The sequence below is a fragment of the Lepidochelys olivacea genome (assembly GCF_965140295.1).
Source record: "Lepidochelys olivacea isolate rLepOli2 genome assembly, chromosome: 1".
NCBI classification, from domain to species: domain Eukaryota; kingdom Metazoa; phylum Chordata; order Testudines; family Cheloniidae; genus Lepidochelys; species Lepidochelys olivacea.
The window spans coordinates 332,971,497-332,998,832 of NC_140411.1; the positions used below are offsets into that span (position 1 = coordinate 332,971,497).

The following is a 27,336-nucleotide window of genomic DNA, read 5'->3' on the forward strand; positions in this document are numbered from 1 at the left end:
GCGCCGATGGGCCTAGGCTGAGGTGGCAGTGCTCATGCTCACTGGCAGAAATGTAGGTGCCTTGGGAACTGCCGGTGCTTACAGGGGTAGGTGGCAGCTAAGCAGGGATTTTATGGATCTCAGTGGCACTTAATGTTGAATTTAGGCACCCAAAATGGCAGTTAGGCTCCTTAGTCCTTCTGTGGATCTAGATCCAGGTCCTAGTCTAGCATCATTCCATAACCAGTCTTACTGCTAACTAGCTTAAGCCCCAGTTACACAACTTTCAAGCAATGTAGGGAGGAGATGGGGTGTGAAACCGAGAGAAAGAAAGGGTCAAATTCTGCAATAGATTTTGTGCACTCAGCGCCCGTTGTTTTTAATGGGACTATTCCTGTGAGCAAAGCCTGCTTTCGTGAACAACAGTATCAAATTGAGCCTGAGTGAGCAGTATCAAATTGAGCCTGAGTGAGCTACATGAAAGGTTGTGTTGCCAGCACCCAGTGCCGAGAGGCTGAACAACAGCTTGAGTGGTTCGTTACCCGGTGTGCTACACCCAATAATCACAACGGGGTGGAGAAGCAGAAAAGTTTATTTGAAGCTTCAAATAGGTACAGGGAGATTTGAATCTCAAATCCTGTACACAGAGCAGGAAGTTACACAGGCTTTTACACATCCTTTTTCCCAGCATACTTATCCAATAGCAAGCTGCCCCAAGTATCCATATAGCCAGCCAATCCAGTTCCCAGCTAGTTGCCTGGTTCTCTGTATCTTTTGTTAAACTATACATAAAGCTGCTTTATTCAGCATTGTTCTTCCATATCTGCCCTGTGTGGCCTTGCTTAGTTTCAGGCAGTCTGACTCTGCAGCATATTGTTGCAGATTCTCAGCATAACTGCTGTGTGTGCCTCCAGGAGGGGGGGGGGGGGGGGCAAGGACACTTGGGCCTAGTATGCAGAGCTGCTGCGAGTGCCTCCAGGAGGGAGGGGGGCCAAGGACACCTGGGCCTAGTGTGAGGGGGCTTCATTGACACTCGTGGTCTTCCATCCCCTCGAGTTACCTAGTGGCCATGCCCCAGTGTCCCCAACAACTCCCCCCTTTGAGAACACTTAACAACCTTGGCTCTGAGTTTTCTCACTTGGGCTACTTATTTCTTTACAATAGGACTTTGCATAAGCACTTTGTGATAGCCCTGAAGAGAATTACTTATTAACTTTTGCAAAAGGGCCCTAACACATGATACTGCACAGCATAATACCAGTAATACAAACAATACAGGAAAGAGAATTTTCAATAGCAGGCTAAATAAACCACCAAGCCAAGACGACAAACCCCAGCCTGAAAACAAGGTTTGCAACCAATAGTTCTCTGGGGCAGTAGAGGCAACCTGTGCTCCGGCTCGGGCATGGGCCTCAGCCTGTACCACCTTTTCATAGATCTCATAACTGCTATCATTTACATATACACAACATCGGGGCCCGACGAGGGCACAAACCCCTCCTTGGGATGCCAAGAGATAGTCCAAAGCCAGCCTGTTTTGGAGGGAAAATGTCCTGAGCTGCTGTACCTCTTTATTTAATGTTTTTACTGCTGACCCTAAATCACTAACCGAGTCCTCTAACTCTAAGGCCACCTTCTCAAGTACCATCTGCAGCCTTATAGTATAGCGGCCTATGCATGCCATGGCTGGCCCAGAAACCAGTGGCGCTATTCCCAGTACAGAGCACCCTACAAGCTTCTCGGTCGTGAGGGGATTCTTCATATTGCCCTCCAATGCCGTAGTCAGTCGCCACAGGGTCTTTTCTCGTGACTTAACAGAGGTGTCTTGGGCATTTCTAATTTTTCCTTTGGGCAGTGTGGCAGTTATGGAAAGATGAGGAACTCCATGAGCGATATAACAGCTACCTGTCCAGTTGGCTGGCAGCACCTTGTAAGCCTTTTGGCCACATACAAAATAGTGACCCTGTAGGGCCCAGTAAGGACTGTTTCTTAAGGAGATTCCTGGGATATTTAAGGCTGCTTTTCCAAACAGTTCATATGCCCCTAGGGGGGCATCCCATCCTCCTGATTGGGTAAAAGTGGGGGCGTTTCTAATTGTGCCATTCAAATTACACTCGCCATAGGGACTACTACAAACCCACCATTGGCTTGCTACATTGGAGATGTTAACTGGACGGCAAGTTACATTTCCAAACCCCTCTTTTGTGGTAAGATTATTTGTAAGAGTTTCCCTAAAAGGGGAGGAACCATTACACCCACACTGTTGGCCTCCCCTGTTGGTCTTTATCCAATACCCACCAGCCCACTGTGTAATAACACAAGAGCTTTTTCCCACAGGACCCCCATAGTGATCAGATTGGTTTCGGGTAAAACATAATACTCCCTCAGTGAGTACTGCAACTGAATACTCCTGGTCCTGATAGGTGGCCTGCTGTAAAGAGGTCTTATTCCAGAACGGCGAGTCCGTTCTTTCCTGCTCTTTGGTGGTGGCTAATTCTGCTAGGGTCAAGGGCAGCATGTCAAGGGGCATTCCCGTTTTGGGGGACAGTGGAGTTGGAGCACATACCCAGCAATCAGTCTGGTTTATTAAATTAGCAACATGGTGCGCAAGCGAAACAAAGGAGTTATGCTCCCCATATGCACAGTTTGGAAATACCAATACAGAGAATAACAATGTTACCCAATTAATTATCACCAGAGTCTTCCCAACCCAGGGTCTCCAGTACTTGGGTGGGCCCATTTTAGCATTAAGGTCCCCGCTATTTGTGTCTTTTAAACAGTAGCTTTAGCCCGAGATCGTCACTAGATGAGGAGTCAGCAGGTTGGACGGTCCACTGTTCTGCTGACGAGGGGGCGGGTCCTGCCTTCAGACGAGAGTGATGGATCCAGTTCTTTTGTCCCTCGATCTTTGCTGCTGTATGGGAGATCAGCAGGACAGTATAGGGTCCTTTCCACTTTTCCTGGAGAGGCTCGTCTTTCCAGGTGCGAACAAGCACAGAGTTACTGGGCTGTAAGGAGTGGACGGGAGTGTCCAAGGTGAGAGGCTGGGAATCCTTGGTATACCTCTGAAGAGACAAGAGAACAGCAGACAGGGAACACATATACTGTGACAAAAAACCATTACCCAACTCCCATTCCCCTGACAGAACTGGGGTGCCATTCATAGGCCATGCCCTTCCAAACATAATTTCAAAGGGACTGAGCCCTAATCTACCCTTTGGGAGAACGCGGATACGGAGTACGACGAGGGGCAAAGCATCAGGCCATCGCAGTGAGGCTTCTTGGCACACTTTTGAGAGATGCTGTTTAAGGGTCTGATTGGTACGCTCCACTACACCACTGGCTTGCGGTTTCCAGGGCGTATGGAGTTTCCAGGGGATCTGTAAGGCATGTGAGATGCTTTGAATGATTTTTGACGTGAAGTGTGTCCCGTTGTGAGATTCCATCCACAGGGGGAGTCCAAAGCGAGGAATGATCTCCTTAACAAACTTGAGGGCCACTGTTCTGGCAGTGCAGTTACGGCATGGGAAGGCTTCTGGCCATCCGCTGAACCGATCCACTATAACAAGGAGATATTTGAACCCTTGGGTTCGGGGAAACTCAGTAAAGTCTATTTGCCACACTTGTCCAGGGCCCGGAGTGGGTTCTAGGGCAGCTGGTGGCACAGGATGTCCCGGTCGGGGGTTATTCTTTTGGCAGACTAAGCAGTCCACTTGTACCTGGGCAGCCAGGGGTCAGAGTCCGGAAGTGATAAAGTATTTTCCCATTAGCTGGATAAGTGCTTCCCTGCCAGCATGAGTGGTTTGATGTAGTTTCTGCAGCACTGGCCAAATTAGGCCCTTTGGTAAGAGGACCTTCCCTTCTGGGGAATGGAGCCATCCCTCCTTTTCCCAGAGACCAAGTTTGTCAGTTAGCTGTCTCTCCTCCCCAGAGTACTGAGGGGTTGGAAGCTCCCCTACTGATGGGATAAGGGCATGCATATGGGCATTCTCAGTCTGAGGGGATGGCAGGGTGGCAGCATGCTTAGCCTCTCTATCTGCCCGGGCGTTACCTCTGGCCACATCTTGATCCTCCCTTTGATGGGCTTTACAGTGTACCACCGCCACTTCCGAGGGAAGTTGTACGGCTTCTAGGAGCCGGAGGCCCATACTTGACTGGGGAGCCTTGGGGCCCATACTTGACTGGGGAGCCTTGGGCTGTCAGCATTCCCCTTTGCTTCCATAGGCCAGCATGAGCATGCAGCACACCAAAACCATACTTTGAATCAGTAAAAATGTTGACCCACTTTCCTTTTATCAGTTCAAGTGCACGGGTCAGGGCTATTAGTTCGGCAAGCTGGGCAGAGGTCCCAGCAGGCAAACTTTCAGCTTCCACAGTGTCATGGAGGGTCACAACAGCATAACCCCGCCCTCCTTTGCCCATCTATTACAGTACTGCTACCATCAGTGTACCACTCATAATCTGCATTTGGGAGGGGTACATCCTTTAAATCTGGACAGCTGGAGTACTGGACATCTATGATCTCTAAACAGTCATGTTTCTGTTCCTCTGTTTCTGGCAAGAGAGTGGCTGGGTTAAGGGAGGGGCAAGGCTGTAAGATGACTTCAGAGTTCTCTAACAGTTTAGCCTGGTACCGAGCAATCCAAGCCTGGGTGAACCAAAGCCCTCCCTTTGCATCCAATAAGGCTCGGACCATATGGGAGTATAGATTTGCATAACCCCTCCCAGTGTTAGCTTCTCGGCTTCCTCAAGCACTAGGGCAGTAGCTGCAACTGCCCGTAAACATGCCGGCCAACCCTTTGCAACCTGATCCAATTGCTTAGAAAAATAAGCCACGGGACGTCTCCATGCTCCTAACAGCTGTGTAAGCACTCCTAGGGCCACCCCCCTTTGTTCATGTACATACAACTGAAATGGCTTAGAGAGATCCGGCAGGCCCAGAGCCAGGGCTTCCATCAATTTTCTTTTCAGGATTTTAAATGCCCTGTCAGCCTCTGGGGTCCAATAGAAGAGGTCATGATCTGCTCCTTTTACACAGTCATACAGGGGTTTAGCCCACAGTCCAAACTCTGGGATCCATATCCTGCAAAAGCCTGCCATACCCAGAAATGCCCTGAGCCGCTTACGGTTACTTGGGGTAGGAACTTGACAGATAGCTTCCTTTCTTTCGCTTGAAAGCTGACGCTCCCCTTGCCGTATGTGAAACCCGAGGTACCGTACCTCTGGGAGGGCAATTTGAGCCTTACTCCGTGCTACCCGATATCCCTGGAGTCCAATAAAATTCAGGAGGCTCACGGTGGCTTGTCAGTTAGTTGTCTCTCCTCATTATCCCACTCCTCTAGGTCCCTGGCCAGAGCCTGGCCAAAGAGGGTGGGGGAGTTTTTAAATCCCTGGGCCAACACTGTCCAGCAAAGTTGCTTTTTAACCCTTTTTCGGTCCTCCCACTCGAAGGAGAAGATCTCCTGTGACGGGGTGGCAACTGGGATGATAAAGAAAGCATCTTTCAGATCAAGGACTGAAAAATGGGTATACTGTCCCCCTATAGAAGCCAATAAGGTATACGGGTTAGGGACAAGAGGGTGCAGAGTCTTAACCCGTTCATTGACTGTCCTTAGGTCCTGTACCAGCCAATACGTGCCATCAGGCTTCTGTACGGGTAGAATGGGAGTGTTCCAGGCTGACTGACATTCCCGGAGAACACCATACATTAGGAATCGATCTATAGTTTCCTGTAAACCTTCTCTGGCTTCCCTCTTGATTGGATACTGTTTTACTTGTACTGGGCCTTTCCCTGGTATGAGCTGAATAGTAATGGGGGTCTGGTGGGTGGCCTTTCCTGGAATCCCTGATGCCCACACGAGGGGGTACACCTGGTCTTCCCACGGGCTCCATTCTGGGGCTTGCATGGCTGAGGGCTCAACTGCAAGGGTCATGATCCAGGCATTCTCAGGGGGTAAGGTAAGGGTTATTTCGTCCTCAGTAAAATGCAGGGTGGCACCGAGGCGACAAAGTAGATCCCGTCCCAGCAGAGGTGTTGGACACTCAGGGAGGTATACCAGCTTGTGGGATATAGTCCTGTTTCCCAAAGCGCATTCCGCTGGGGCATACACTGGGCACTTGGTGTCCCTGCCTGTGGCTCCCACCACAGTAAGGGAATCTGCTACTGGCAACTGAAGAGGCTGATTTACGGCAGTTCGGGCGGCTCCAGAGTCCACTAAAAAATCTATTTCTGAGCTTCCCACACACATCTTTACTCAGGGTTCCGGGGGTAGGGTGGTCCGTCTCCCCTGACACCCCTATTCCTGCTCCGCCATCGCCATCATAGGGGCACCCCCCTTTTCTTTCCTCTTTGGGCACTCATTTTTCCAGTGTCCCTCCTGTCGACACAGGGCACACTGGTTGCGACCCAGTCGTCTCTCCTGCGGGCCCGGACGGTCGCGTCCACGGCCCCTTCCTCCCCAGCCACTTCTCTTAGTGCCGGCCTGTACCGCTGTTACCATCAATCTCACTTGCTTTCTCTCCTTCTCTGTCTCTCTCAGACTATAAGCTTGGTTTGCAGTCTCTAAGATTTGTGCCATGGTCATGCTCATTAAATCCTCCTTTTTTTGTAACTTTCTCTTAATATCAGGGGCTGCTCTGCTCGTAAAAATTCCCTTAATAATTGACTCAGTTGCCTGATCATCGGGGTCTGCATTAGTGTTCTGTCGAATGGTGTCCTGAATACGCTGTAGAAAGGCCCCTGGGCTTTCTTTTAAATCCTGCATTACTTTATATGGCTTTGCCCAATTATTATGTCAGACAGCCGAGTGACGGAGTCCATGCAAAAGCAACTCCTTATAGGAGGTAAGGCGGGTCATATCCCCATGATCATTTGGATCCCACCTGGGGTCTGCTCAGGGGACTTACAAGGTGTGGGTGTAGGGGCTGAAGGGGACACCGGCTCTGCCATTACAGTGGGGGTGGGGGTCTGGGGACTAACATTAGCTGCTACCGAACCAGTCAGAGTCAGATTACAGTGCTGTAAAATATCTGGTCGAGTACATAAAGTCAGAAACAAATGTGCATACATATGTTCATTCCATTTCCTTGTTCTCTGACAGAACAGGAGTAACTGAAGGATTGTGTTGTAATTAATTGACCCTCCTGGTGGCCACCACTACTGGTCCTCTAGTTGATATTATGGCCAGTCAATTGTACCGAATTGTTTTAATTGGCTCTTAGTCATTGGATCCGCACCAGATACCTTCCAGTTTGCTAGAATACACTCTAGGGGCGTACACCGTGCCCTAACCCCTGAGCTCTGTCCCTGTCCCATACCTACAGGGTAACTCTGGGAGTCCCCAGGTTCCAACAGAGCATACAATCCATATTTCTAAAGGTTCCTACCTTATCCAAGGGACCAGTTCTTCACCGTCGTCCACAACTGCAAGGGACCAGTTCTTTACCATTGTCTACCACAACTGCTTCTCCATTATATGAGTGCGTTGCACTGTTGTGCCCTCCGGGGTCGATCAAATCGCGTCTCCTCCGAGGCCCCGGTGAACTCACTGGTGCGCACTGGGCGTCGGTTCTCGCCGCAATCCTCGACCTCCAGGAGGGGTCTGGGCAAGGCTAAATTGCAGCCTCTGGCCCACCCAGGGACGCCAAAAGCTGTTGCCAGCACCCAGTGCCAAGAGGCTGAACCACAGCTTGAGTGGTTCGTTACCCGGTGTGCTACACCCAATAATCACAACGGGGTGGAGAAGCAGAAGAGTTTATTTGAAGCTTCAAATAGGTACAGGGAGTTTTGAATCTCAAATCCTGTACACAGAGCAGGAAGTTACACAGGCTTTTATACATCCTTTTTCCCAGCATACTTATCCAATAGCAAGCTGCCCCAAGTATCCATATAGCCAGCCAATCCAGTTCCCAGCTAGTTGCCTGGTTCTCTTTATCATTTGTTAAACTATACATAAAGCTGCTTTATTCAGCATTGTTCTTCCATATCTGCCCTGTGTGGCCTTGCTTAGTTTCAGGCAGTCTGACTCTGCAGCATATTGTTGCAGATTCTCAGCATAACTGCTGTGTGTGCCTCCAGGCGGGGGGACCAAGGACACTTGGGCCTAGTATGCAGAGCTGCTGCGAGTGCCTCCAGGCGGGAGGGGGGGCCAAGGACACCTGGGCCTAGTGTGAGGGGGCTTCATTGACACTCGTGGCCTTCCATGCCCTCGAGTTACCTAGTGGCCATGCCCCAGTGACCCCAACAGTTGCACCAGTCTATCTGAGCTGAATGACAAATTCACTGGAGGCATTTTCCAAGCCAGTTGGCTTAATGTGACAATGAACATATCTTTCCTAGGCAGATTACAAGGACATTATCAGGTGACAGTTCTGTCTAGTGGAACTTCTAAAAGACAACCACCATGTCAGATACTTAGTATGAGAAATTATGAGGTTCTTCTTTTTAGGGAAAATACAGCTTTCATTTTACCTCAGTAATTCAAAGCAGTGGGGAAACATATCAACTGTATTATTCACTCCACTTTGAAAAATAGGTCACCAGCAGTATCTTCGACGCTTTCTGATCACCTGCAGACAACTGCTCTGAATCTGCGCCAGTATTAAGATTGTCATATTGTTTACTGAGGGTCTGTGTTCGAGACAGGTTGAGTTACATCTTTATGGACATCTAGCTGAAAGTTTATTCAGTCATCTAGTTGGTCTTTTTCTTTAATATTTCAAACACTAGTTAAAGTGACAATGACCATGTTACACCAGTTTTAAAGCTGTTTAATAGACAGAATGCAACTTCAAAAACTGTTTAAATTCACAAAAAGAAAAGGAGTACTTGTGGCACCTTAGAGACTAACACATTTATTTGAGCATAAGCTTTCGTGAGCTACAGTTCACTTCATCTCAGGAAAGCTTATGCTCAAATAAATTTGTTAGTCTCTAAGGTGCCACAAGTACTCCTTTTCTTTTTGCGAATACAGACTAACACGGCTGCTACTCTGAAACCTGTTTAAATTCAGTTTCACTATCTTTTTTAAAATGGCTAAAATACAGTAGAAAGTGTGCCACAGGGAACAGTCCCCCTACACTGATCGCCATGACGGGGAATGGGACAGATTTTCTATATATCTCTTCTATCTCTAATTCCTGTGATTCTATGAAATATTATCTATTCATGTTAAATGGTTAAAACCAACAGTTAAAAAGAGCAATCTCAAGATGAATACTTTTGTGTCCCATTTTTCCTAATCTAGTTTTGTGACCAAGGTAGGATATAATGTGAAGTGGGCAAGCTATTCATATTGAACATATTATTCAGCACATTTACCTGTTTTTCTGTTCCAGAATTTTCTTGCTTCTTATAAAATTTTTATTCATAATCATTTGAACACTTTATGCAACAATATTTCAACGAACAGCCTGATTGTTCACTTCCACTCTGCCTTTGACTATTCACTGTTCACTATTTACATTATATAGGATTGGCTACCTCATAAGTCACATACTAGTGTTTCTGTTCCTTGATACGATGACCAAAACTTTATAAACATGGGGTGGTGTGAGTACTTCTGGTGCAAATTATACTCATTAAAATTTAAGGCTAAATCTCAGGCTGCTGTACAATCAGTAAAACTCCACTGACTTCAATAGAAGTCAAATTTATACCAGTATAAATGAGAAAAAAATCAGGTCCAAATATTTAAAACTTAAGTTCATATGAAAGCAAGCTCATATTTTGCATTAAAGGTACATTTATATATTGTTTATAAAAATGTTAACAAATGATTAATAGATGTTATAAGTGGATGCATACATGTGTAATATGTATTAGACATGGGTACAAGCACATCAGTAGAAGGTTTTAGAGATTGTTATAACCCATGATGGTAAGTAACCTATTAAGCTATTGCACTCTGTAACAATTGCTTAACCATTTATTAAAACTTCTTTAATCTATTGTTCAACCTTTTTAAACTATTTATAAATGTAACCTTAAGATAAAGTGTGACTCAAATGAACGTCTGGTATAATTTCCAATCCTGTTGTCTTTACAATTAGGGCTGGTTAAACTCAGCTCCTTCAGTAAGAATTAAACATTTAGAAATCTTAAAGCTTCATTCAGTTCTGTGGGTTTGCAGGATTTGGCTGAGCACTGAGAGAGCTGCCAAGTGACCAACTGTCACAAAAACATTGTTATTAAATCAAAATGAAAACACAAATCCCAATCTTGGAAATTAAGGGCCCATCCAGAAACAACAAAAAGAGGATCCTTTGGACTCTAGCCCCGCTAAGCTTTGATTATCTCATCTGTAAAATGGTGGAGATCATGATCAAGCTGTGTAAAGGTGAGGAGATAATATATGAATATTAATAATAATATAATATTTACTTGTATCTCTCCTTTCAACTTACTATCTTCTTGAAAGACAAGTTCTCACTTGTGTTATCCAGAATTAGACATTCATATAAAGGGGAAGTTGGGCTTTAGCTCTATTGGAAAATGCATTTAACTGTGCTCCAAAATAGTATTGTGCAATGGCAATATTAATAATGTAAGGGGGGCACTTAGTAATACCATGTGCATTTCCAAGGCACTTGCCGTAATTGAATCAAGGCACCACATATTGTTTTTCATTTATATTAGCAATTTAAACACCTCTTGGGCTATTACTCATTTACCTGAGATGGCATTAACAGTGACTCTTTATTGGAATTTGACATAATATCTTCCTTGCCTCTGTACAGGATATGAAATGTGCCTTTATTGAGAAAACAGCATATATAAACTGAAATTAATAGTAAAGTTAGAATGAAGAACTTATAGTTTATTTTTTATTATAGTGTTCAAGTATAGTTTTATTCCAAATAAATTGCATGTTAGTCATATAATACACATTGTCAGTATTAGAGTGGTGGATATAAAACATACTATAATGCATTTGATCTATTAATTCTGTGTAATAACTTTTCAGCTGAGTCCAACCCACGATGAATACACCAGGCTGTAAGTAGTTTAATGACTGGTAAACTGTCTTTATTCAAAAGGAACAGAAACCAAGTATACTGTACATGTGTCCTGAGATGATAAGATGCATGCATTTTTATAACATTGAAAATAATTAAATAAACCATCACCCTAAGCAGTTTCATGATGGAAATCCCAATAAGTAACACAAAAGCAAACCACATACTCATTAGCTACAATTAATTCAGTTCTCTGGATGCTATATAATATTTACAGAGGGTAGAATGCGGGTAAGTATTACCAGTGGTGACTCAGCTGTGCAGTTTGCCCTTTATAGTGTATACTGTGTCACTTATTAACTACTCCATTAAATTAATGGAGGAAGTCATTACTGGAAAAGCTTGACTCACACGCTTGTGTGAGCCTTGGAAAACTGAATCTCAAGCTGTGGGTCAGATGTTAATTTCAGAGCCTTTCATATTTTACTTTACTGATAGCCAGGAAAGTTAAAATAATATAAAGACAATTCTGCATTTTTCCTTGCTATCACATTGCTGGATATATAGAGCATTATTAACATTTAATGTTAAGCCTTGACTACCAAAAGAGTGAAGCTTACCTTACTGAATCCCATCTCAAGTACTTAACGGAAAGATGAAGGATACTGCAGTAGTTAGTGTCACTTATAAACTACCCTGAGAGATGAGGGTTCAATTTCCTGATCTGCCACAGACTTCTTAGTCTCTCTATACCTCAGTTCTTCATCTGTAAAGAGGGGATAATAGCACTTTCCAACCTCACAATGTTGTTGTGAAGATAAATACATTAAAGACTGTGAGATGCTGAGATACTGTGTAATGGGGGTCACCTGAGTTAAATCTTAAATGGCAAACTAATTTTATGTTAGTAATGCTGCCAGGTGGATCTTAAAAGATGTAGTAATCTAGCATTTGTAGTCTAAGGCCATGATTCAGGAAATCACCTATGCATGTGCCTAAGTTCTATTGACTTTGGGCCTGAGTTAGTCAGAAATGATGTCTTCAGAAAGTAATGGCCACATTCTGCATACACAGGGACCCCGTAGAAGTCATTTTGGCCCCTAGCATATGTATTAATAAATCTGACCAGATAATATTGATTCCATATAATTCACGTGTGCCCGGTGCTAAAATACTATATGGTAAATCTATTGCTTTCATCTTTCTGGTCACAGAGAGCCATATAGGGCTTGACTCTCCTCTCCCACCAGCTTTACACCAGTGTAACTCACTTAACTTCAAGGGAGTTACTCCTGTTTTACAGTGTGGATGTGAGAGGAGGATGAGGCCTATAATATCATAAATGATGACTTAAAAAAAAAGAAAGTTCTCATTCATTAGCTACTGTGGTTCAGAAAAGTGTGTGACTGCCAGCACTGATTCTGCAATTGGCTCAGACAAGTCATGGTGGGGCTAACATTGAATAAAAACCATGTTATAGCCAGATAAGATGAGAAATGTTAAAGATGAAATTAGATTGGTTCCATATTACATTTTTCTCTGTTATTCTGAAGGTTCTATCTTCCTGCATGATTTATTTATAAAATATAAGGATGTACTACAGGCTATGGAGTCTATAATAAACAGTATGATAGTTCTTCCAGTCGTGTTCTGTCCCTCTGAACCTGACCTCTGATAAGATCTGAGCTTTATAACATTTTCATGTATTCATATTTTAATAGTTAGCATAATTTCTATGCAAGCTAAGCTAGAATGAACTAATTTGTATTTCTTCCTGAGGTATGATTTCACCACAAATCTTTCCCTTGGTAATTGTAGGTAACACTTTACTTTTCTATAAACGTATCCTCAATTAGGATGGAACATTTAAAAATACAAAAAAGTTGACATGACATTCACATAAAAGAAATGTAAAATCTGTTCATTATGAATTCTGCCATTACTGGCATACAAATGAATCCACAAAGATGGGGCTCTTAAACTAAATTATTAACAGATTTTTATCCTTCCTACCTGAAAGAAATAAAGCCGTAGTGTTCAACTGGGAGAGGTTTGGAGCCAGTATATATGCACATGGCTTTTTTCCCTGTCCAAGTTCTTCCTCCTCCCTTTCGCTGTTGGCTGACCTAACGGAGATTCTGTAGCTAACGTGAGAGTCACTCCCTGTGGGCTCAGTTGTGCCATTTAGGCTCAGCTCCATGTTTGGGGAAGTGAAACTGTACCACTGAGGGAAGGAAAATTCCTCATGGAGCTCTGTAAGAATGGGTGAGCACGGCTGCTTTTATCTCTTCAGAGCATGCATCTTCCCCATCTCTGGTAGCCAATGCTTGGTGCAGGAGGTAGCACCATGACCCCAACTGCTCCCATTCTTTGTTGAGTGTACAACTGTGTCCCTATTGTTCAGGGACACAGAGATCAGGGAGGAAGCCACTTACCCTTTCTTCCTGCCCCCCTTACACTCCCATAGAGTAGCGGGGGTTAATCTGGGCCTAAAATGACTATCATAAATTTTAACTAGGGGCCAGATCCAGGGTCCACTTAACTGACTGGAAAGTCTTTTATTTCAGTTGTTGAGTCAGGCCCTAAATACTGATACTAACTTATAGTAGATGCCAATGCTTCTAATCAAACCCAATGCAATTTAAGGCCATTACTCAGGTGAGTTGTCTCCCTGACTTCACTGGGGCAACATTTGTAAGGAATGCAGAATTAATCTGTAAGTGATTCAAATGTGGGTGTTAAGAGAGTGCCCTTTGCTAATAACTTTCTCATGAGGAGAAAATATCAGGCACTGAAAGATTCTTTAACCTAGCAGAGACAGGCATAGCAAGAACCAATGGCTGGAAGTTAAAGCCAAATAAATTCAAATTAGAAATAAGGCACTTTTTTTTTTTTTAACAGTGAGAGTGATTAGCTGTTGGAACAAACTTCCAAGGGAAAGGGTGGATTCTCCATCTCTTGTAGTCTTCAAGTCTAGACTGAATATGGAGTTCAAAGTGGTACCAACAGAAACTGAGGCACTCAAAACTAGAATCCCTAAGGAAAGCTTAGGTCTCCAGCAGTACATCTGTGATCTGCCTTGTGGTGCAGCACACTGCAGCCACAATACCATCATAGAGACAGCACACCACTCTGAAAAACATTTTTGCTCACATAGGGCCCTCTCCAAAGCCTACCGATTGCAGTGAGTCTATCAATTTAGTTCAGTGGGCTTTGGATCTGGTCATTGGTGCCCTCTCCTTCCACGCTTACTCACAGTGTGTACCTTACCCCACTTGCAATGCCAGTCACTGTGAGGTAGGTGGCAAAAACAGGCCCTGGTTCAGTTTGGATAAGCAACCGATAAAGTTTGAATGCTTAGTAGGTGTCTGAATCTGATATTCCTACTCACAATGAGCAGCAATGTACCAGCTGAGTCATCTTGATGTCTTTGGGACTACTCAGGGAGCCAGATATTACTCCACATGAACAGGGGGTCAAAGAATCAGGCCCCATAAGGACTATGGGTGAAACCCTGGTCCCACTGAAGTCAATGTATGTCAGTAGGTACTGTTCACCATAACTTAAAGTGGTAGACTCTAACTCCTAAAAGCTAAGCTGGACCCGTTAGGCTGCAAAAATTGGCTGGAAATGGTGCCAGAATAGTCTGTTTGTGAGACAAAGTGGGTGAGGTAATACCTTTTATTGGCCCAACTTCTGTTGTGAGAGACACAGCCTTTCAAACTTACAGAGCTCTTCAGGTCATCTGCCTGAAGAAGAGCTCTGTGTAAGCTTGAAAGTTTCTCTTTCTCACCCACAGAAGTTGGTCCAATAAAAGATATTACATCATCCACCTTGTCTCTCTAACATCTTGGGACCAACCAGCTACAACAGCACTGCATACAATCCTTTCTCTCAGCTGGGCCAGAAATACAAAAAAATGCAGCTCTTGTCATGATATTTTGGCATTTCCTTTGTTTTTATGGAGTGCAGAGACATGCAAACATTAAAAATTATATTAAAAAAAGTTAACTGAAGATTCAGAGCTGTCAGAAAGCTTCACTTTCATAGGGTTGAGGTCTGGAAATGGAGAAAGAAGTGGGCTGGTTGGTGAAAGGATTCTTAATTAGAGCTGGGTGAAAGATTTTTGGCTAACAGTAAATTTGCTGGAAAATGCACATTTTAGGGCATCTAAACTATTCATGAATTTGGGTTGAATTTGGAAAAGAGTTTTAGATGAAAAACAGATTAGAAAAAGTCAAAATATGTTTTAATATTTCTAAACTTGAAAGTTTAATATTTCTAAACTAGAAGTATGGGCCCCTTACTGAATGAGGGAGGCAACCTAGTGACAGAGGATGTGGAAAAAGCTAATGTACTCAATGCTTTTTTTGCCTTTGTCTTCACTAACAAGGTCAGGTCCCAGACTGCTGCGCTGAGCGTCACAACATGGGGAGTAGATGGCCAGCCCCCTGTGTAGAAAGGCGGTTAGGGACTATTTAGAAAAGTTGGACATGCACAAGTCCATGGGGCCGGACGATTTGCATCCAAGAGTGCTAAAGGAATTGGCGGCTGTGATTGCAGAGCCATTGGCCATTATCTTTGAAAACTCGTGGCGAACGGGGGAAGTCCCAGTTGACTGGAAAAAGGCTAATGTAGTGCCTGTCTTTAAAAAAGGGAAGAAGGAGGATCCAGGGAACTACAGGCCAGTCAGTCTCACCTCAGTCTCTGGAAAAATCATGGAGCAGGTCCTCAAAGAATCAATCCTGAAGCACTTACATGAGAGGAAAGTGATCAGGAAGAGTCAGCATGGATTCACCAAGGGAAGGTCATGCCTGACTAATCTAATTGCCTTCTATGATGAGATTACTGGTTCTATGGATGAAGGGAAAGCAGTGGACATGTTGTTTCTTGACTTTAGCAAAGCTTTTGACACGGTCTCCCACAGTATTCTTGTCAGCAAGTTAAAGAAGTATGGGCTGGATGAATGCACTATAAGGTGGGTAGAAAGTTGGCTAGATTGTCGGGCTCAACGGGTAGTGATCAATGGCTCCATGTCTAGTTGGCAGCCAGTGTCAAGTGGAGTGCCCCAGGGGTCGGTCCTGGGGCCGGTTTTGTTCAATATCTTCATAAATGATCTGGAACATGGTGTGGATTGCACTCTCAGCAAATTTGCGGATGATACTAAACTAGGAGGAGTGGTAGATACACTGGAGGGCAGGGATAGGATACAGAGGGACCTAGACAAATTGGAGTATTGGGCCAAAAGAAATCTGATGAGGTTCAATAAGGATAAGTGCAGGGTCCTGCACTTAGGACGGAAGAACCCAATGCACAGCTACAGACGAGGGACCGAATGGCTAGGCAGCAGTTCTGCGGAACAGGACCTAGGGGTGACAGTGGATGAGAAGCTGGATATGAGTCAGCAGTGTGCCCTCTTTGCCAAGAAGGCCAATGGCATTTTGGGATGTATAAGTAGGGGCATAGCGAGCAGATCGAGGGACGTGATCGTTCCCCTCTATTCGACATTGGTGAGGCCTCATCTGGAGTACTGTATCCAGTTTTGGGCCCCACACTACAAGAAGGATGTGGATAAATTGGAGAGAGTCCAGCGAAGGGCAACAAAAATGATTAGGGGTCTGGAACACATGACTTATGAGGAGAGGCTGAGAGAACTGGGATTGTTTAGTCTGCAGAAGAGAAGAATGAGGGGGGATTTGATAGCTGCTTTCAACTACCTGAGAGGTGGTTCCAGAGAGGATGGTTCTAGACTATTCTCAGTGGTAGAAGAGGACAGAGCAAGGAGTAATGGTCTCAAGTTGCAGTGGGGGAGGTTTAGGTTGGATATTAGGAAAAACTTTTTCACTAAGAGGGTGGTGAAACACTGGAATGTGTTACCTAGGAAGCTGGTAGAATCTCCTTCCTTAAAAGTTTTTAAGGTCAGGCTTGACAAAGCCCTGGCTGGGATGATTTAATTGGGGATTGGTCATGCTTTGAGCAGGGGGTTGGACTAGATGACCTCCTGAGGTCCCTTCCAACCCTGATATTCTATGATTCTATGATTCTAAACTAACTGTTTTGAACTGACATTCTTGAAACATCAATTTGAAATATCATTTTCAAAACAATATTTAGACATTTCATTCAACCCAAATAATTTTTTCTGTTTTTGTTGTCGTTGTTGTTGTTTTAGCAAGAAAAATCCTTTAAAAAAATCAGTTTGGATCGGAAACGAACCTTCTTGGCCACCAAACTGAAAAATCAATTATTTGCTCAATTCTTTAATTCTTAATTATCTTCCAGTCTTCACCTATCTCTACTTAATATAAGTGAAGAGCATAGAAGTGGAGTACTTGTGGCACCTTAGAGACTAACCCATTATTTGAGCATGAGCTTTCGTGAGCTACAGCTCACTTCATCGGATGCATGCCGTGGAAACTGCAGCAGGCTTTATTTATACACAGAGAATATGAAAAAATACCTCCTCCCACCCCACTGTCCTGCTGGTAATAGCTTATCTAAAGTGATCATCAGGTGGGCCATTTCCAGCACAAATCCAGGTTTTCTCACCCTCCACCCCCCCACACAAATTCACTCTCCTGCTGGTGATAGCCCATCCAAAGTGACAACTCTTTACACAATGTGCATGATAATAAAGTTGGGCCATTTCCTGCACAAATCCAGGTTCTCTCACCCCCTCACCCCCCTCCCAAAACCCACACACACAGACTCACTATCCTCCTGGTAATAGCTCATCCAAAGTGACCATTCTCCCTACAATGTGCATGATAATCAAGGTGGGCCATTTCCAGCACAAATCCAGGTTTTCTCACATCCCCCCCACCCCCATACACATCATTTCTGCACAGTGTGGATACACTGATGTTACTCTTGTATAAATGTTAATGGGAATCACATGGCTTTAAATCTCCATTCATTACAGTAAGTGGGAGATGTGACAAATTCAGTGCAACTCATTTAAAATTTATGGGAAACGCTTTACCTTTTCAATTTCCCATTCCTACCTAAAAAGGTAGATTAATGACTCTTGTTGTTTCAAGCTAATGATTCTTTTGGGAATCATGATGAGCAAAGGGTAAAACTTTAGCTGAACCAAACACTTAACACCCAGAAATTAAGATACCTCTCAAAGCTTTATGTGAGTCTTTGGATCTTTTCAGTCTGCAAAATGTGGTTGGAAATCTCACAGGAAGAGACTATATTATATGATTTCCAGGATTCATAAGCTAATACAGCCCTGCAACTTTTGGCAGGAAATAAGTGCTTGAAAAAGAAAAGAAAAGTGAGGTGAACTTTTCAAGATGTGGCTTGCCTTTATGGATGGTCAAGGGATTAAGCTAGCTTTTATTTTATCTGAACCAACTTCTGCATCTCTACTCATGATGCTACTGGATTTTTAATTGTTGTATTTAGTTCCTTATCTTTGTAGTTATTTAGCATGATATCTGGGGTTTCTAAATTAGGGATGGGTAAGGTTCAGAAAAAAAAATAAAAATTGTACCCTTCCTGGAACTCCCAGTTCACCCAAACTTTACCTTGTTTGTTGTTTGTTTTTTAAACCAAATTAGACTTGAACTTTAATTGAGATTCTGAAATGTTTCAATAACTGTAATTCCTCCACTTTTGATCTACTTTGACCTACTGAATTCCGGACTAAAACCAGGACTAAAAGAAAAGTAGCAAAAATCTCATGGGAGATATTGAAACGCTCAGCCTTTTAACAGTGTGGCTTGCCACTTTCAGGGCCAGAGGCCATGGGCCAGTCAGCCCTGTTCCATTCACTTTGCCCTGCTATACCTTTGTAAGGTTGGCCATAAGGAAGGAAGCCCAGCAGGAGAGGGATGGCTGGACAGTAAAGCATAGCAACAAGCAGGCAGAGGCCTGTGAAAGAGCCTGGATAGGAATGCTTGGGAGAGGCTGCATAAGAAGGAGCAGGAAGGAACCCAGAAGAGCCCAGGAGGCATTCGTGGAGAGATGAAAGGAGCCCAGGAAGGAAGGGTGAAAGCTGAGCCCATAAGGGTGAGTACAAGAGTGCTTGGAAATATGCCTGCACTGGAGATGGAAGGTATAATTTCCAGCTCGAGTAGACATACCCATACTAGTTCTGATTGATCTCTAGTTAGCATGCTAACAGTAGAAGAGTTGCTGTGGCAGCACTAACCATTGGGAGGGATGGGGACTATCTCTGAGTATGAACTTAGGGTCTCAGGTGGGATTGTACTCGGGGCAGTTAGCTGCTCCCACTGCTGAAGCTAGAATTCCATTTATAGAGCATGGGCTCAACCAGAGGTAGCACAGATATGTCTCCTGGAGCTGGAATTTAAACCTTGCAGCTTCTGTGTAGCCATATCGAGAGTCAGAGGAAGGAAGAAGAAGCTGGACCCAGTTTGAGCCTGGGGCAAAGACTGTATTTTCTATTTGTTTTTGACTGTTATTCCCCATAGTGGGTGTGTAGCAGGGTGGTCACCCCGCTCTGGCCCTGAAGGGGTTAAAACAGCCCTGGGAGAGGGTTGCCTGAGGGAGCCAATCGTAAAAGCAGCTCTGGAGAGGGCTGCAGCAGGAAAAGGGGACACGGGGCCAGCGGCAGGCGAGACACTGGCCTGCAGAGGGTGCTCCATATGCGGGAGAGCTAATTCCCTGGATGACCAGCAGGAGGCACCGCACCAGTAAGTCATACCGGTAAGTCATCGCACTGCTACAGGGTGGATTTTTGTTGATGACTTAGCTGAAGGTCCAAGGGGTAAACTGAGGCAGGGGGCCACAAACCAACACCAGGCCATGACAGGGTGCTCAGAAGGCAACACAGCCCAGTTTTTCAGACACTAAGGGTGAGATTCTCACTCTCTTTCTGGCTACCCTGTATGCCACATAAAAGGGCCAGAGTGGCATAAAAAGGGCCCCAAAAGCCCCTGTTCAAGCATGGGAGGGTTCCCTTGGCACATACATAGTAGAAGACAGCTGTAAGGCTGCCTCCCAAGGACCCTTCATAAGCCCAGGTGGGAATGGGAATGGGAAGGGCATGTCAGGTTTGGGGTCACAACACAAGCACTGTGGAGATTCCAGGCAGCCTGAGGAGTCTGTCATAACTAAGTTACACCAGGGGCCACTCCAGCCTCTGGAGCAGCCCAGGATCAGGAGGCTCCAACATGGCTTAAAGCTGCTTTAGCCTTCTCTTGCCCCTGGGCAGTGAGTCCTGTGCTGGGCCTCTTAGAGTTATGTGTACACTGCAATTAAATACCTAGGACTCGGGTTATTGAGCTGTAATATTGCAGTGTTTATGTTTGGGCCCAGGCTGGAATCCAAACTCTGGGACCTGGGCTCCAGCCTGATCCCAGACATCTACAGGACAATTTTACAGACCCGTAGCCCGAGCTCGAGTCAGCTGACACGGCCCAGATGCAGGAGTCTAATGGTGAAGTAGACATATCCTTAGAGGTGCAGCACAGACTCACCCTGAAAACAGGGCTATTTTTTCAGTTGTCTTGTGCTGTGTAGTTATCTGCCGAACATCTGTATTTCCCGTGGGATTGGAGATGCAACACCTGATTATTTTCCCTCTCTTTCACATCAGTATAACTATTGATTTCTGTTTATCGCCTCCTAAGGTTTGCGTGCATATGCAATAGCAATGTTAAGTCCACACCCCGCTCTGCAGAATCAAGGAATGAGTTCAAAGAAACATCTGAACTTTTGGATGCAGATCCAAACTGAACCTGAATTTCATTTTTTAAAGAACATATCTATTCTTGATTGCTTAAGCACTGACAATCTTCTTTCAATAAATGAAATTAAAGACATATGAAATTATTTTCAAGGAGAAGAGTGTGCAGAGTTGTATATGAAAGCATTTGGTAAGCCTACAGGCTCAGTGCCAGCAGAGAGATCTTCCAAGTTCTATCTGCAAGACTGGAGATGGAGACAGACATAGGAATTCCAAGCCTCAGAATGTGTGTGTGGATTGGGAGGGTGGGTTAAGAAGATGCAGAGTTCTTTAGCAACCATTGTAATAGGAAAGTGCAGATCATGTTACACTAGACATTCCTTGTTCAGTGGCCCATGGAATACCACAGAAGCTGCTTTTAAGCTTGGCAGTAAGGAGAGATGATGTGTTGTGGCCAGTGGAATAGAGAAGAGGAAATGGAAAATCCTGGAAGAAAATAGGAAAAAGTTCCAACATCTGAAATTTTAGAGCTCTATGGGGCTCAGGAAGAGTAGCAGTTTTTTAACCATTTAAATATAATATTATAAAGCCCATTTAGAGCTGTCTTAAATACTTGCATCAGATGTCAAGCCCACTAGAACAGCGAACACTGGGTTCACGGGTGCTTAGATATCAAGGTGATGGACGTGGAATAAGACTCTAAAGAGAGTGCAGAGTTGTGAAAGATCGCTGAATATGGAAGAAGTTTGCTCTCACAGGTGGAAACCTGCCAAACTCTGCTCCAGCCTGTTTCCTTAGTGCCATTTCCAAATAAGGGGATGAGCACTGTAAAGCCATTTAAAGTAAGGGAAGGAAGTGGTGTCCCCATGGCTTATTGTAGGGAGGGATTAGAGGGGGTTGAGGATCACTTCAGAGATTTCAGTTTGAATTTTCAAGTAAACCTGGGGTTGATTCATTTCTAACCCAGACTGCAAAGTCCTTCACAAACCAAACCCTTGTACAGCTCAAAAGACAGATGGCTTTAGATTGCCGGGGGTCTTAAAAAGCAATGAAAAAGGGTATTTAACTAAGTAAAAAATAAAAATAAACAAAGCAATCACCTGCCTCTGGGCAAGTTTGCTTAGAAATGAAAAAAGAAATAGAAGAGCAGTCGTTCTTTATCCTATGTTTTAACTTGTTAGGAATATGCATCTATTTTGCGCCCAGGTTGTTTTTTTTTTTTAAACCAAACTCCAAAATAGATATACATATTTGTATTCGGTGTATGCTGAAGGGAGACAGACAGCACAACCACATCTCCATTATCTTCATTGCAGAAAATGTGTTTTCCTGATCAATATAATAGCCTTTCTATTGCATTATGGCACAGTGGTAATCACTCTGCTCTAGTTGCATATAAATAAAAATATTTTGTTATCCTTCAAACTTGCCATATTGTTAAAACTAAGTGCAAATATGTATCCTGACTATATTTGAAGACACAGATTGTTGTAACTAAGCAAAGTTATTAATGATTTTTGTTTGGGACCCAATCCTGCTCTCATTGATGGATTTTTTTGTCTTTGAGTATGTCTATACTGCAGTGTAAGCAAAGGGTTAGTAGAATTCAAATTAGCAGACCCTGAATTTGTTAACCTAGGGCTTGAGCATCTACACTCATTTTTAACCCCAGGTTAACTGAACTCTAAATCCAACACTGCACAATGTATACTTGAGTCCAACACCCAGATTTCCTAGTGCCCTTCCAAAATGTAGTCTTTCTAGTCCTTTGTTCATGGTGCAGTGTGGAAAAACTTGACTGTTCATCAAACTTGACTGTCCAGAGGACAAAGAAAGTCAGTCTGTGAGATTGTAGGATACTTTTGGTGGACTCCTAGAGCATAAATCCGGTGGGCCTGCTTCTACATTGCAAAGCAATCGGACTTGAAGCTGTGTCCCAGGTTCTCTCAGGCTTGCATCCTCCGTCGTCATGAGGTCCTGGGTCTGAGCCCGGGGTTACCATGATTTGTGCGTGCAAAGGGAAGGGGAGGTTAGGCTTGAGCATGAGTTTGAATCCTGGGTTTACAGTGCAGTATAGACATAACCATTGACTTCTTGTGGGAGCAGGAGTAGGCACTATGGGCCTCATCAAAGCACGCTGAAGTCATGGGGGGGGTGTCTTTCCATTGACTTAATGGGCTTTGGATCAGTCTCTAAGTGTGTATAATGTGATCATATTGCCCTCTCTGGCTCTGATTTTGCAAACACTTATATATGTGCTCAGTTTTAAGTATGTCACATTAAATTCAGTTGGACAACACATGGGCTACATGTTATGTGTGTGTAAATCTTAGCATTTTGGAAGCCTACTGAATGTTTGCAGTTCAGGATGGGCATAGAAGTCCTTATATAACCGTTATATAAGTAGGGCTTTAATCCAGGGGTGAGCAAACTTTTTGGCCCGAGGGCCACATCTGGGTATGGAAATTGTATGGTGGGCCATGAACGTTCATGAAATTGGGGATTGGGGTGTGGGAGGGGGTGAGGGCTCTGGGGTAGGGCCAAAAATGAGGAGTTCATGGTGTGGGAGGGGGCTCTGGGCTGGGGCAGGCGGTTGGGGTCCGGGGCTGGGCGGGAGGGCTCTGCTGGGGTGAAGGCTCTGGAGTGGGGCTGGGGATAGGAGGTGGGGGTGCAGGAGGGTGCTTCAGGCTGCGCCTGAGGGGGTTGGAGGGTGGGAGGGAGATCAGGGGTGCAGGCTCCAGGTGGCGCTTACCTCAGTCCCTGCTCCGGCTCCTATGCAGAGGGGCAGCCAGGTGGCTCTGTGCGCTGCCCCATCTGTAGGCGCCACCCCTGCAGCTCCCATTGGCCGCGGTTCCAGGCCAATGGGAGATGCAGGAGTGGCGCTTGGGGTGGGGGCAATGTGCGGAGACCCCTGGCTGCCCCTCTGCGTAGGAGCTGGAGGGGGGACATGCCTCTGCTTCCAAGAGCTGCACAGAGCCATAGCACACACACAGAGTGGGGCAAAACCCTGCTCCCCGGCTGGAATGCTGGAGCAGGGCAAGCCCGGGACCCAACTCCCCAGTAGGATCTTAAGGGCCGGATAAAAACATCTGAAGGGCCGGATGTGGCCCCCAGGCCATAGTTTGCCACCCCTGCTTTAATCCAATAAAACACTTAAGACATGAGGAGTCACACTGAAATCAATAGAAAGTCTCACAAGCTTCAAGTTAAGCCTGTGCTTGTTTGTTTAAGTGGATGAGGCTTAAGAGCGTCCTTTACAGAGCTCATCAGAAAGTGTGTGAGGAGGAAATCATGACAAATGTACTACATTTCATTTCTCATTAAAATTTTCTTCTTTTTTTAAAATTATCTGACCAGCTTCAATTCTTCAGTATAAATGACAGTAGCCTATATATTAGGAGCTTTTTAACAAGGACTAAGAACTTGTTCATCACCCATCTCTGCAGCTACGTGTTGTTTATTACGGAGAGGTGGAACTTTTTACTTCATAAGAATGATAAGCCAGATTCTCTACAGGAGTAAATTGGCATAGTTTCATTGAAGTTAATGGAGTTACACCAGCTGAGATTGTGGCCCATGTGGGCAGTTTAAGAATTATGATACCTTTTAACTGTTTCCTTTTAAGTGCTTGCTTTTATAAACAATTCAATAGGTAGGTGCATTATTGACACTCAGAAACCTTAATAACATTTTGGAATGAAGTGTTTTTTGCTTCTGGAATCAATGATTTTTTTTCTTTTGGAATCAACTGTATCTTTTTTCTGAATTTTAGCATTCCCTAATTGTTCTGCAGAACCACAGTAAACTTTAAACTAGATGTTTCAGTAATTACATTTTTATCACAAAAAGAATGCATCCGATGAAGTGAGCTGTAGCTCACGAAAGCTTATGCTCAAATAAATTGGTTAGTCTCTAAGGTGCCACAAGTGGAATCACTTGGAGAACCACCAATCTCAGCACTTCTCCTTCTGGTTAGAATCAAAAAGTGCAAAAATTAACATTTATGGATGTGGATTGGGACCCAATAAATTATTATGGTAATGATATATAAATGGGAATTGTACGTCAAGTATGTATCAAGTTCGTTGTTGCTTACCTTAAAAAAGCTGCAATTTTAAAGACAATTTTAAACCATTAAACAATTGTGCACGGATTGTCTGAGGGTTTATTATTTTTGTTTAGACAAACAAGTTCAGATTATTTAGAATTGATAGTTTGAGAGAATAACCCACTTGGAATTTAGAGAAAGAGTCTGCACTGAGCTGGAAGAATTTTGAGCTAAAACATCACAATGTCAAATTCATGTGCTCTAAAATTTATTAGAACTAAAATGCATTTGTTTTGTTCCTAAGTTTTGGTTTCAATTACATTATATGCTATTACTTTAGGTACTATAATTTATATTTACACTGGTTTGGATTGGGCCCAATTCTTTCTCCAAAACCGTGTGTTTACTAGTGTCCTTTCCAAAGCCAATGTATTTTTAACTTTGGACCATAATTCTCCACCTGTCAAGGCACAAACGAAAATATTTGGTGGTTCATGTTAGCTTTGTGCTTATCCAAACCGCTTTGGTTAAAAAATTGAACGGCAAATCTTTTGAGAACAGACTTTTAGGAGCTTTCCAAGATTTTTAAGATTCAGGCCATACTGGAAATACTGTAAAAGATAGTATTTCTTTCATAATTTCACAATTTCCATGTCTCCTTCTGACCAAGACCAGGAAGTGGGAAAATACTCAGAAATCAATTAAAAGGAAAATGTTAATGAATTTATTCAAACTTCTCATGAATGGGTTGGTTCCATGTTGATTTGTAGACAATCATTTCTACAACTTCTTCCCTCCCTGTGATAAATATGGGTCACTGGACTTTAAAGACTGGAAATAACTAATCTGGGGCTTTTACTTTAGCAACATTTTCATTTTATGTTCTTGAGGTTTACTTATGGAGTTTAAAGAAGTAATTTTTAAATCCAATTAGATGACAATCACTTTCTTGGTGTAATAAGTTAATTGCAAATGAATAATGGGTGGGACTGGACTGGCTAAGAAGCCTACCTGATTTAGTTGCAAAAGTCCTATGAAATTCAATGGAAGTAAATGCCTAACTCCCTTAAACTCCTTTGAAAATTCCAGTTGATGTAAATATTTGATCATGGATTTACCTAGCACAGATTATTTAATGATAAAATTCCTTTATTATTCCTGACTAAAGGGGTATGTGTGTGGAGGGTCTCATTTAAATTGCTCAGTAGTACAACTACAATTTATATCTAAAGCATAATTATTGACAAAGGCTTCGTTCCCTTGCTATTTATTTTCTCATGGCTGAATGGCAAAATTTAATGGGTATTTTATTACACACATGTGTCCCCCCACAGAAAAAGTCTGAGTTTAAAGCCTAAAAAGACTTTACTCTTTAGACTCCTTGTTTTATATCTGCTGTAATGGACTGTAATTATGGTAGCTGAAGTATATCATATTAACTAGTGAATTTGGCTTCTTATTAAATATAGACAGCCCGAAAGGTTTAGAGGCCTTACCTCACATGACTGTTTTAAAACAAAAAATCCTTATTGTCCCTCTCTCACCCCTCACTGTGCAAAATCCTCAGACCTTGACCGCAAAGTTCTCAATGCCAACATTCATTGGAAGTTGCTCAGGTTTCAGTAGACTATTAAAATGAGCCACATGTCTCATTTGGAGGGGCAAGAGAGGAGAAATGACTTTCCATTCCTAGGTAGGAAGAATAGGCTATTTTTACTTCAGGAGGGAAGAGATCACATGCTATTTAATAGCAATGTAGCCATAAAATATACTTTATAATTCATACAGTTTTGGAAGTTAAAGATATTAAATTCCTAACTGCTAAAGAGAGATTCCTAAACAAATCTAGGTTGCTAGGTACTGTGTGCCTGCCAGCTCATACCAATAGCTGCAATTTATGTTGGCAAGCCCACATGTTACATGCCAACAAATGATTATTCTTTTTAGTCAAGTCAAACTACCTTGGTAGCCTTCAACCATTATGTTGAAACTGTTTGATAAACTGAGCCAATAACTACTCTACATTACCATATCTAAGCAAACATGCTGCTAGCTAACTGAGCAGTCAGGATTCATTGAGCTTAGCTAGGAACACACACACTCCTTCCCGCATGACAAGCATAGAGAAACACTGCAAAGGCTGCCTTGATGTTCTGACAGTTTGCAACTCGGTACCTTCATGCTGGATGAGACAAAGCGATGGTAAAATCTGTGCTTCTTGGTGCCAAGATGCAGACTTAGTTGAAAATAATAAAAGAAACCATTTGGGGGCTTACATATTGTGCTTTATTACAATATTATTACAATATTGTATACAATATTGTATATTGTGCTTTAAAACTTAGTTTAGATTTGCATAATATATTTATTCATGAATTTTAACACTCTAGAGTTAAGCATGTCTTGTTGTGTGTAAACTGTGAATGATATTGGAAAAAAAATCACATTAAGCTGAACATTTCTGGGACTAATGCTCTTTACCAGTGCTAGGGTTGCCAGATGTCCTGTTTTTCACCGGAATTCCTGGTCAAAAAGGGACCCTGGCAGCTCCGGTCAACACAGTCAACTGCGTTGTTAAAAGTCTGGTTGGCAGTGCTGCAGGTCTAAGGCAGGCTAGTCCCTACCTGTCCTGGCACCGTGCTGTGCCCCGGTAGCAGCCAGCAGGTCTGCCTCCTATGCGGGGGGGCCAGGA

General features: G+C 43.6%; 1 protein-coding gene across 1 annotated transcript; it reads right to left on the reverse strand.

Moving 5' to 3' along the window:
- Positions 1 to 988: 988 nt before the first annotated feature.
- LOC311521613 (endogenous retrovirus group PABLB member 1 Env polyprotein-like) lies at positions 989 to 7,707 on the reverse strand. The gene is made up of 2 exons (XM_084629990.1): positions 7,366 to 7,707; positions 989 to 3,044 (listed from the first exon to the last, which is right to left on the reverse strand). The coding sequence occupies exon 2, from the start codon at positions 2,717 to 2,719 to the stop codon at positions 1,127 to 1,129; it is 1,593 nt and encodes a 530-aa protein (XP_084486116.1). The 5' UTR covers positions 2,720 to 3,044; positions 7,366 to 7,707; the 3' UTR covers positions 989 to 1,126.
- Between the last annotated feature and the right edge of the window lie 19,629 nt (positions 7,708 to 27,336).

What these genes read in the sequence shown, in the direction of transcription:
- LOC311521613 (XM_084629990.1), bottom strand. Translation starts at nt 2,719, where the DNA reads ATGGGCCCACCCAAGTACTGGAGACCCTGGGTTGGGAAGACTCTGGTG.